Source organism: Xenopus laevis, chromosome 4L (genome assembly GCF_017654675.1).
Source record: "Xenopus laevis strain J_2021 chromosome 4L, Xenopus_laevis_v10.1, whole genome shotgun sequence".
NCBI lineage: Eukaryota > Metazoa > Chordata > Amphibia > Anura > Pipidae > Xenopus > Xenopus laevis.
The window spans coordinates 129,279,407-129,291,487 of record NC_054377.1 but is presented as its reverse complement, the minus strand read 5'-3'; the positions used below and the strand labels follow the sequence as shown (position 1 = coordinate 129,291,487).

At 40.9% G+C, this 12,081-nt stretch overlaps 1 protein-coding gene across 8 annotated transcripts in view; it reads right to left on the bottom strand.

The window, feature by feature from the left end:
* Positions 1 to 12,081, bottom strand: part of LOC108714625 (inositol 1,4,5-trisphosphate receptor type 1) — a 119,069-nt gene that overhangs the window by 64,031 nt on the left and 42,957 nt on the right. For all 8 annotated transcript variants that reach the window (XM_041590798.1, XM_041590799.1, XM_041590800.1 and 5 more), the window contains exons 4-6: positions 9,550 to 9,665; positions 3,592 to 3,678; positions 2,691 to 2,849 (exon numbers count right to left, since the gene is read on the bottom strand). In XM_041590798.1, the coding sequence (XP_041446732.1) occupies positions 2,691 to 2,849; positions 3,592 to 3,678; positions 9,550 to 9,665 (362 nt within the window). The remainder of the gene's footprint in view (positions 1 to 2,690; positions 2,850 to 3,591; positions 3,679 to 9,549; positions 9,666 to 12,081) is intronic.

The following is a 12,081-nucleotide window of genomic DNA, read 5'->3' as shown; positions in this document are numbered from 1 at the left end:
CACGAGGCGATGCGCTTTTCAACAGTCGCCTGAAAAAGCCTGGCGAGGCATTTTCAGGCGACTGTTGAAAAGCGCATCGCCTCGTGTGGTTAGCACAGGCGTTTTTACATAGGCGCCCATACAAAACTGTCACCTGCGCCGGTCGCGGCGACCGCAAACGCGTCGCTATCTCCCCGTGTGGAATAGCCCTAAACAGCACCTTGGAAGTGTCAGTGCTGGTTTGTGGCTCCTGTAAGTGGAGAGTTTCCAACACAGAGACAATTAGAGCATCTACTGCTTCAGAGGAAAAATTCGTAGGTTCCTCTTCCTGAGGGTCTGAGCTGTGAGATAGCTCACCGTCAAATAGGCATAAAACTTCCTTTCCACCTGAGGGCACTGGCGAGTGTTCCCTGGAATCATCGTCACTTTCATCATCTGATGGGGAGAGAGTCCTGCGCTTAGATCCCCTGTGCCTGAGGTTATCTAAACGGGAAAGGATTTTATCTAGTGACAACGCTAGTTTTGGTATGCCTGAGAAAACAAGGCGAAAAAAATCACCCATCGCCACCCCACGCAGCCGCAGGGTCTGCTTCCTTTAAAATTTAAAGGTGAACTACCCCTTTAACACCTTTATGGCATTTTGAAATGGAAAACAACAACAACAATTCTGTGTCCCTTCATCTTTAGGGAACCTACATCTAGAGAGCTACAAAAAGCAACTCCTAATTTCCTGGTGTGATTTTGATCTTATGCGCAACTGATTTGTTTGAACCAAACAACAACTGAAAAGTTTAAATGAAAAAATGCAAGGAAAGTCCACAAACAAGGGCCCTAATGGAAAAAAACAGAAAGGGGTCAGACCAGGACCATGAAAATGTATTATATGGTGATCTGGTATGAGAAAAGGTGGTCGCGGGGGATGCAAGGAGGATAGACACACGGCCCAGACAGCAGGCAGAGCAGGAGATAATATTTATAGATAGCAGGCAAACAGAGCACCAAGATTTTCATAAACATTTAACGGTTCACAGAGCAGCAAATCATTATAAATGAGCTCTAGTGACCGGGTGACAGTTCATACAAGAAGCAGAATGCATTTCATACACACACAGTGGCAGGTAGTTTTAAAAAACCCCAAAAAGATTTTTTTTAGATACCTAAAAGGTCAATGGCAGCGTTCTCAAGAGCCACTGAAATTCCCAGTTTGCTTAAGGAAAGTGACAAATACATAGGAGGATAATTCATTATATTTGTATATTCAACCTCCAAATATTCCCTTAATCCAGATTAATCTTATTTAGCTCTCTGGGGTATACAGACCTGATTTCTCTTTAAAAATGGGCGTTGCATCACTTTGAAAAATGTTTCCATTACATTTGTGCAATGGAAATGCCAGATATAATTCTTTCCATTTACCTTTTGTAACACCTTCACATAAAATGCAGATACCAGAGTTGCTGCTGGCAGTTTCAGCCTTGCTTAAATCAGCATGTTTCTCATTGGCTCCTGCTGAAATTGACCCATTTGTGTGTTGCATGAACGTGATAGGAACTTTAGGCTGTGAACTCCACTGGGGCATGGACTGATGTGAATTATAAAAAAAAAAACCCTTCTGTAAAGCACTGGATGAAGTGTTAGCGCTATAAAGAGGATGATAAAAATAATACCCTGTTGCCACAACCTTCCTATATCCTTTGGAATAAGCAACAGCATGGCCTGTCAAAAACAGTAATAAATTTGGATAGATTAACCGGGGATAGCTGCAGGTATTTTTGTTCATATCCTGTGAAACAAAGTAACCTATCTCAGCACATATATTCCTGTACTACAGGTATGGGACTGGTTTTTCAGAATGCTCGGGACCTAGGGTTTTCCAGATAATGGATCTTTCTGTATTATGTGTTTGTCTGGGCACTTAGTAGATCACACGGCACACAGAACCCTAAAAATACTGTGAAAATGCCCTAAATCACATCACTGCTGCCTGTGAGAAACATGGGAAAAGCAACAGTGTTCTCCACACAATTCTTTCTGAAAAGTATGCCTATTTGTCTGACTCATGCTGCATTTGCACACAATTCCCATGAGCAGTAATGGCAGATGTGATTCTGGGTATTCTCATACCATCTTATAAGTACAATGCCTCAACACAATGCAATAGACAACACCTCAATAAAATGCAACAGACAACGCAAAATGTTTTCCCATCTTTTCACATTACCCCATAAGTATCTTTTAAGTCAGATTCTGCTCATGTTATGGGAGTCAATACATATTTTCGCCCCTTGTTTTATATTTATTTAATTCCTATTTTATTGTGCTTGTTAAAAATAAAATAAATAGAGGGAAAAAAATGGCTCAAGCACCAGCAGTGTGGCAGTTGAGAACTTATCCCCAATAAAGGTTAGATGCGTCCACAGGGCTTTAAAAACCCTTCTGTCATCATTCTAACCAATTAGCAGTGACATTTTAAGGAAAACTACAGAAATATTTATTGATATTTACAGTGGCTAGAAAATGAATTCATAGAGAAACTGGGGCAGTTCTGATATATATTCCAGGTTTTGCCATTCTGCGAATCAGATTTCTTTCAGCATCATTACAACTCTCTGATTGTACTTAAAAAAGACCCTTCAATATCTTTTGCATGACAACAGGTAACCTGAATTCTTCTTGAGTGTAAGTGGAACAGATAAATATTTGTCACTTACACTGTCCCCAATAGAGCGCAGCTTGTAAAATGGCTGAATGTAGAACCAAGAGCCCTCATTTCCAGCCTCGTCCAGCGTCACCCGCATGGCATTTTTTTCCAACAAAGCAGGAAGGCGCTTGTTCACAGTCAGGTACTTGTTACTCTTTAGGTGCAGCAACTAAAAAGGAAAGTTGAAGGACATTTACAAAAGAAATAAAAGCACCGACTTGCCAACAGCATCAGTTGCCAAACACAATCCTATGCTGTTCTGACAACAGGGGGCAGAAGAAGGCGGCCGCAACAACTCTTGCAACACACACAATCCAGCTTGTGCCAGCACAGACATGTCTTAAAGGAGAAGGAAAGGCTAAATTAAGTAAGCTTTATCAGAAAGGTCTATGTAAATACACAAATAAACGCTGCTCTGAGTCTTCTGTCAAAAGAACAGCATTTCTTTCCTTCGATTGTGTACTCATGGGCTTCTGTATCAGACTTCCTGTTTTCAGCTTAAACCTCCATGGCTAGGGCTTGAGCATGCTCAGTTTGCTCCTCTCTCCCCCTTCCTTTTCTACCCTCCCTTCCCTGCTGTAATGGGAGCGCAGAGCTATGAGTGAACAGGGAGAGCCTCAGGCAGGAAGTCACACCAAGCTAATATGGCAGCTGCTATACTAAACAAACAGAGAGAGCTTCTAGAGCTGTATAGTTAGGTATGGTAAAGCATTCTGCAGAATAAATATAGTGTTATAGCTTGCACTATTGTGGCTAATCTATTGGCAATAAACTGCTTGAGTAGCTTTCCTTCTCCTTTAAAGGTTGGCCTGAGCTCAAAGTTAAGGGCACACATGGACACACTAACTTTTAACCCAAAGCACAGCTAGGTGAACAGGTACCACATTAAAGAAACCATTTTTGTTCAGTACCTGAATAACATTTCCATACTGAATAACTGTCCCCAGTAACTTTCGGTTCTCGGTATCATTCTGCTTTTTCTCCAGGTCAGCTGCATGCTAAAGACAGAACAAAAGAAACCAAGCAATCATGCCATCATTTAATAATGAGAAAACACAAAGGAAAACTATACCCCTCAAACAATGTAGGTCTCTATAAAAAAAATGGCATAAAACAGCTCATATGTAAAACCCTGCTTTATATAAATAAACCATTTTCACAATAATATACTTTTTTAGTAGTATGTGCCATTGGGTAGCAAAATATTGCACCTGATGGTTCTGCAGGTCATGAACAATGTCTATTCCCAACGAGAACAAAATTATTGTTATTTTAGCCTTAATACCTTTAGTAGCAATAAGTAGGTTTTCTATCATAAAACAGAAAATTGCCATTTTAAAAAATAAGGGCTGCCACCTGCGATCCTAGGATTCACTGAGCACACAAACAAACCATACATGTTAGGTCACATGAGCCAATTAACAGACAGAGTTCTGTCTTTTGCTTCCACAATTCTGTTAGAGTAGTATTTCTGGTCAGGTGATCTCTGTGGCAGCACACAGACCATCGCAGAATGGTGGTTCAAGGGCAATATTTATTTAAATATATATTCCAGTTTGATAAGATTCTTTAATATGCCATATCTGGTGCTCAAGTATTCATTTTGGGGGTACAGTTTTCCTTTAAACCCACTAAAGCCAATTCGGGTTAAGAAATGGGTTTCATTCGCTCTCCTAAATAGACCTGAAAAACTAGTTTGAAGGTCAGTGAGAATTATTTGCTAGATACTCTTGGAATTATGTCTGAAAGCCATATATCCTTTATGCTCTAAGGGAGCGCTAACAAAAAGCATGGACCTCCAAGTGAGTCTAGAACTGAAAAAGTCAGAAAACTACTAGACTAGACTATTCATGGGAGAGTCTTGAGGTAACATACTAACAGGAATATGGTTTGCTCCACGTCTCAATTAATAGCAACCAATCCAAAATTTGGACTCAACCTGTAAAGCTGGCAATAGACGCAAAGATCTGATCGGACTTCCCCATCTCCCGACCTGCCACTAACCATTCTGATCAAATAAAGTAGAAAAGAACAGATTAGATGTTCTGCCCCTGACAGCAATCGTATGAAAGTTGTCCGACAAAAGCTAGTGACAGTCTCCCACTGAAAATCGTACGATCGGCATCACATGCAGAGATATTATCGGCAGCCGACAGAAATCTTTTAACCTGGCCGATCGACCAAACGACCGATCTCCACCGGACAAAAAATGTCAGGACTCTCCACACACGGTCCGAAAATCGTACGAATCCTCAATTCGTACGATCAGATCTTTGCGTCTATGTCCAGCTTTAGACTCGCAAATGCTACCTGCCGATTGCTCCTGTAGTAGATCACAGAAGCAAAATATTGCACCTGATGGTACTGCAGGTCATGAACAAGGTCTATTCCCACCGAGAACGAAATTAAGGTTATTTTAGCCTTAATACCTTTAGTAGCAATAGCAGGTAGCATGAGATTGAGGAGAGAAGACATCCTACCAACAATTTTTACTTGGTATCAAGAGGTTATCTTGATCAGAAACACCATAACGAGAGGAGTTTGCAAAAAATATAATACAATTTTACCCTGTACTATTAAGGGTAATGACACTGTGCTGTTTGTAGCCCACATACGGCCGCAGCTACAAAACACTAGAAACTACCTTGCTATAGGCAATACTGGGAATTGACTGCTAAAATACCCTCCGGTAACAATGTCTGAAGTCTCAAAGCTTCTTTTGTCCTCCCCACTCACAACTTGCACCCTTGACCCTATGCCTTCTTCTCTGCTCAAACACTGTGTTGCAGAGCTTACGCCACTACTTACTCACATCTTCAATTCTTCTCTAGCTTCTGGAACCTTCCCTTCTCCTTTCAAACAGGCCTGTGTAAAGCCTTTTCTTAAAAAGGCCACGCTTGACCCAGCCTGTCTATCAAATTACCGTCCTGTCTCCCTTTTACCACTTGCCTCTAAACTCCTAGAGCGTATTGTGTTCTCCTGTATTACTAACTTTCTACACACCCATGATCTGTTGGACTCTCTGTAATCTGGTTTCTGGCCTGGTCACTCTACTGAGACTGCTTTGTGCAAAGTTACAAATGATCTTCAGGTTGCCAAAGCCAAAGGTCACTTCTCCATCCTTCTCCTCCTTGACCTATCATCTGCAGTTGATCACTCTCTCCTGATGCAGATTCTCTATTCGCTTGGCATCCGTAACCAGGCTGCATCTTGGCTCTCTTCTTACCTTTCTAACCGATCATTCACTGTCTCTAACAAAACCTCATCTCCAGTTCCACTTAATGTGGGGGTGCCGCAAGACTCCGTACTTGGTCCGCTGTTGTTCTCCCTGTACACTCTGTCTTTGGGAGATCTCATCCATTCATTTGGCTTTAATTATCATCTGTATGCTGATGATACCCAAATATATTTATCCACCCCTTCATTAACAGCTGAAACAGAGGCTCAGATCTCTAACTGCCTCCTGGCTATCTCAAATTGGATGAACCAGCGCCACCTCAAACTCAACCTAACAAAAACTGAACTTATCTTTCCACCTAAGCCTGGTCCTACTCCCCTATTTACTATCTCTATTGATGGCATGCTCATTAATCCTGTCAACTCAGCTCGCTGTCTGGGGGTAATGTTTGACTCCTCTCTCTCCTTCTCTGATCATATTAACACCACTGTCAAAACCTGTCACTTTTTCTTACACAATATTGCCAAAATCCGTCCCTTCCTTTCACCTGATACATCCAAGACGCTCATGCATGCTCTCTTCCTATCCAGACTAGATTAATGTAACCTTCTACTAACTGGCCTCCCTAACTCCCATCTCTCCCCTCTACAGTCTGTATTAAACACTGCTGCAAGAATTATCCTCCTCTCATCCAAAAGGGTACAGGCCCCTCCGCTGCTGAAGTCCTTATCATGGCTTCCTATAAAACAAAGAATAACTTTTAAACTCCTCCTCATAACCTTCAAAGCCCTTCATTCCTCTGCACCTAACTACATCTCATCTCTTGTCTCTCTATATGTTCCTGCCCAAAACCTCCGCTCCTCTCAGAGCACCTGCTTGGTTGTACCCCCACTACTACTGCTGTTTCCTGTATCAAACCCTTCTCTCTTGCAACTCCTTATATTTGGAATGCCATTCCTGAATCTCTCAGGAGAGAATCCTCCTTCAATGTTTTTATAACAAAACTCAAAGACTACCTCTGGGAGCACCTGGATAACACCTGAACTGGCACTTATATAACAGTGTAACAAACTGTAACCCACAGCACCTTAATACCCCTCTGAATTGTGTCTATATGTTACCCTCCCATTTAGACTGTAAGCCCTACGGGGTAGGATCCTCTAGCCTTTTGTTTCCTTGACACTGAGCACTTAATCTGCATCGTAATTATATTTTATATTTATGTGAATTGTATTTCTAATAATGCGCTTATTGTTACTTTTTATTCCAATGACCCCTTGTTGGTTACTACTAATTTATTGTTTTGTTGTACAGTGCTTTGCCCTCAGGGAGCGCTTTACAAATAAAAATATACATACAAACAAATTGTGTAATCGCTCAAAAAAATTTTTTTTATGCATTTCTGAGCAATTAGACTATTTGACATGACCTCATGTTATCTATGGCAGGGTATCGTTTGGCATTTTGTAGCGGTGACAAAAATTGGGCTACAAATTTCTGGTGTAACAGTACCCTTAGGGCAATGACACACTGTCGACTTGTCACTTTTGGTAGATCTGCACTACTTTGGGGTGAAAAATCTGCTGAAAATGAGAGATCACAGGCATGGAACCTGTTCTCCAGAATGCTAGGGACTTGGGGTTTTCTAGATAATGGATTTTTCCCTTATTTGGATCTTCATACTAGAAAATCATTTAAACATTAAATAAACCTAATAGGTTTGTTTGCCTCCCATAAGGATTAATTCTATCTTAGTTGGGATCAAGTACAAGGTACTGCTTTATTTTTAGAGAGAAAAAGGAAATCATTTTTGAAAATTTGGATTATTTGGATAAAATGGAGTCTATGGGAGATGGCCTTCCCATAATTCAGAGCTTTGCGGATAATGGGTTTGCAGATAACATACCATACGAGTACTTGAAGGCAATTCAGCTTAATCACAAGAAATTGCCTTTTTTTTTGTATTTTGTCACAATTAAGACAGATCTCCTTGTCAGTACCTTAAAAATTGTGGGTTTACTTCATAAGCTCTACTACAGTTTAACAGGGGCTGCCACTCAAGATGAAAATGGCAATAAGCCATATGTTTACATAGCAGATGAGAGCTGTACAAACAATGGTTTTGGTTCCTACAAAAGTGAGATAAAAAGCTTAAAGGGATACTGTCATGGAAAAACATGTTTTTTCTAAAACACATCTGTCAATAGAGCTACTCTAGTAGAATTCTGCACTGAAATCCATTTCTCAAAAGAGCAAACTGATTTTTTTATATTCAATTTTGAAATCTGACATGGGGCTAGACATTTTGTCAATTTCCCAGCTGCCCCTGGTCATGTGAATTGGGCCTGCACTTTAGGAGAGAAATGCTTTCTGGCAGGCTGCTGTTTTTCCTTCTCAATGTAACTGAATGTGTCTCAGTGGGACATGGGTTTTTACTATTGAGTGTTGTTCTTAGATCTACCAGGCAGCTGTTATCTTGTGTTAGGGAGCTGTTATCTGGTTACCTTCCCATTGTTCTTTTGTTTGGCTGCTGGGGGGGGGGAGGGAGGGGGTGATGTCACTCCAACTTGCAGTACAGCAGTAAAGAGTGATTGAAGTTTATCAGAGCACAAGTCACATGACTTGGGGCAGCTGGGAAATTGACAAAATGTCTAGCCCCATGTCAGATTTCAAAATTGAATGTAAAAAAATCTGTTTGCTCTTTTGAGAAACGGATTTCAGTGCAGAATTCTACTGGAGCAGCACTATTAACTGATTCATTTTGAAAAAATAATTTTTCCCCATGACAGTATCCCTTTAATGACATTTATTGCTCTCCATTGTAAAACTTTTCATGACATTTATTGCTCTCCATTGTAAAACTTTTCTGTAGCCATCCACTATCAAATGTCATATTATAACGAGGGGAAATCCGGTATACTAGATCAGTGCTCAGAACTGAATACACCGTGTCTGGGCAATGTGAGGTTCAGTTGGGATAGAGGTAAATGATGGGTAGTTGGTGTTACATTGTTATGTCTCTTGTATGTCCTGGCTGCAATATACAACCAACCAGGGCCGCCATCAGGGGGGCAGAGGGGGTACTGTTGTACCAGGCCTAAAGAGGGGCCCGGCTGTGCTGTACTTTTCAAAATAGCTGGGCGCCCTTTGACAGCGCCGAACCGGCCAAGGTCCCAAAGAGCCAAAGTCCCAAAGAGCCAAAGTCCCAAAGAGCCAAAGTCCCAAAGAGCCAAAGTCCCAAAGAGCCGCGAAAAGTGTGGTGTGTGGTGGGCGGGCCCAGAAAATTTAGTGAATGTTGTATGGAACCCTTGATAAATCTGTCCCCAAATGTAAAAATTTTTTTTTTTTACTGGTCCTTTAAATAAGAGCAGACTGTGCATCAATATTCCAATTATATACAGATTCGAACTGGACATGTTGGTAAATCCATTTGGCTGGTGATTAAATTGGCAGCTACGTGCATATAGGGCTGGCAGTAAAGATAAATGGCCGGGTAGTCCCAGATCTGACTGGAGAGTCAATGTAGTTTACATTACTAGGAGATCCCCAGATGAGTAGAGGATACCAGTGCCAACAGTTAATGACTGTCTGAGGGCTAATGCCAAGAATCTCCCCATGGGAGTTTCACTGGCCACCTGCAGAACAGATTAATGAAGATTACATTCCATGTTTGCTTTAACATTCAACTCACGTGTAGTTTGTTTAACAGGACAGTATCTGTTGTGCTACTGGCTCCAGGTTTTGCTGCTTTCCAGAACTGCTTCTGAGCCGAGTATCTGTTCATAGGGCACAGTCTAAACAGGCAATCTGTAAGACAAAACACAATTGGGTTGAGCTGATATATACATATAATAGAAAAGGGCACAGCATGGGGTAAAAGGACAAGAGAAATCACACTCTGTATAATAGGAGTGCCATCCTCGTTAGAGAATATTAATCATCAGAAATAGAATTTGCATAGAGATGATGATGGGTCTCCCAGCTGGAGCACAATGCAGTTGCAGTCCAGTGCTTTTAACATCAACTTTGCATTTTTATCATTTATATGCAGATTTATCAAGGGTCGAATTTCAAATTCATGGGAGTTTTTTTTTAAACTCCTATGAAATTCTAGCAATCAATATTTATTTAAAAAATGGAATTTTCTATGGAACAACCAAAAACTTGAATCAAATTCGAATCAAATTCAATTAGAGTTTTAAAAACTCATTTCGAGTTTTTTCTCCTAAAAAACTTGAATGTCAGAAAGGCTGCAAACAACTCCAAATTGATCCCTGGACTTCTCCCATTGACTAAAACAGCAGTTCGGCAGGTTTAAGGTAGCGAATAAGGATGGGCGATTTTTTTTGCCTTGTTTTGCTGCAGAAATGACGACCATAGACTTGTATGGCGTCGCGCGTCAAAAAAAAATTCACTACGCATCAAATTTTTTTGAAGCCCATAGACTTTAATGGGCATCTGCGACAGTTCACCGGCGGCAAATTTTTGACGAAACACGTCAAATTCGTCCAAACATAGTGGCGAATAGTCAAATTCAAGTTCCTAAAGTGCCAGACTATGATAAAACTTGAAAATCTAATTTGAGTTTTTAAAAAACACGAATCGAATTTTAACAATTCCCTAGTCAAATATGACCGTTTTGGCCATTAAAAACCAGAAAATTCTAATTTTCAATTCGACCCTTGATAAATCTGCCCATTAATGTATGACGAAATAGATTTGCATAAGGAGTATTACATGTACATGGGTTGGGGGCAGATAAATTACTACCATTTGGGTTTAAATGCTTATATCCAAGTATGATTATACCTCCATTTTGTTAAATACAGTGTGTGTATGCACAGCCAGGGGTACAGTGGGTAGTGAGATGGTGCGGCACTGAGAGAAAAATTTACATTTACAGGCTGGGGAAGGGGTAGAAGCTGCAGCTGGATTATCCAAACAAAAGAACTACGCGTTTCTATAAAAATGACAAGGCTTAAGTCAGTAGTAGGATATGTTCGCTGTGCCAGCTGTTGCAGAGCTCACACAAGCCAACCCCCTATCACGATTATGCTGGAAGATGTAGTTCAGCAAGAACCAGAGCCAGATTTACAAGCAACACTGCTCATGTACAGTAGTAGTCAGTGGCTTCGCTTGAATAAGTCATCTTTCCTACTTCCCCGCCCCAAGGATGCATTTAGCCTGGAAAGCATGACCTATACTATAGCAAATCTGCCACCCACAGGTCTGTGCTCTGTCATCTTTGGGCTGCAAGTAAGCTGCACATTCCATATAGAATGGAATCTGAAACCATTCATTCCCCCTGCCACTGTTATAAGCAAACCAACTGAGCATGCTGGAAGTTGTAGTACATATCACCTAGGTCTATGTCGTCATGCTCGGTCCATGCAGTTATCCCATTTACATATGAAGCCTTGAAGCAAACTGATTTTACTAGGGGAATATAAAGAGGGTTGCAGCAGGAGAGATATAGAACCGTTTCACATGTTTTGTAAGTAAAGTGAAACTTTCTGCTCCATGGGGGGTGCTCTCCTTCCTTATCCACAGGGGCATTTATTCACGGCAGGAAGGGGTCATTCTTTACAGTGCTACGCAATATGTTGGCGCTATATAATTATATGTTAATAATCATAATAATTCTTCCACTATAGTATAGAACACTGGTAAGGCCCCATCTAGAATATGCCGTACAGTTTTGGTCTCCATCACTCAAACAGGGCATTATTGAATTAGAGAGGGTACAGAGAAGGGCAACTAATCTGGTAAAGGGTATGGGAAATCTTAGCTATGAGGAAAGAGGCGTTTAAGGGGTGATATGATAACTATGTATAGATATATAAGGGGATTATATAATAATCTCTCTAATGCTTTATTTACCAGTAGGTCTTTCCCATTCCGATTAGAAGAAATGAGGTTCCGCATAAATCTTCAGAAGGGGTTTTTCACAGTGAGAGCTGTGAAGATGTGGAATTCTCTCCCTGAATCAGTTGTACAGGCGGATACATTAGATAGCTTTAAAAAGGGGTTGGATGGCTTTTTAGCAGGTAAGGGAATACAGGGTTATGGGAGATAGCTCATAGTACAAGTTGATCCAGGGACTAGTCTGATTGCTATTTTGGAGTCAGGAAGGAATTTATTCCCCCTCTGAGGCAAATTGGAGAGGTTTTAGATGGGTTATTTGTCTTCCTCAGGATCAACTGGCAGTTAGGCAGGTTAAAAA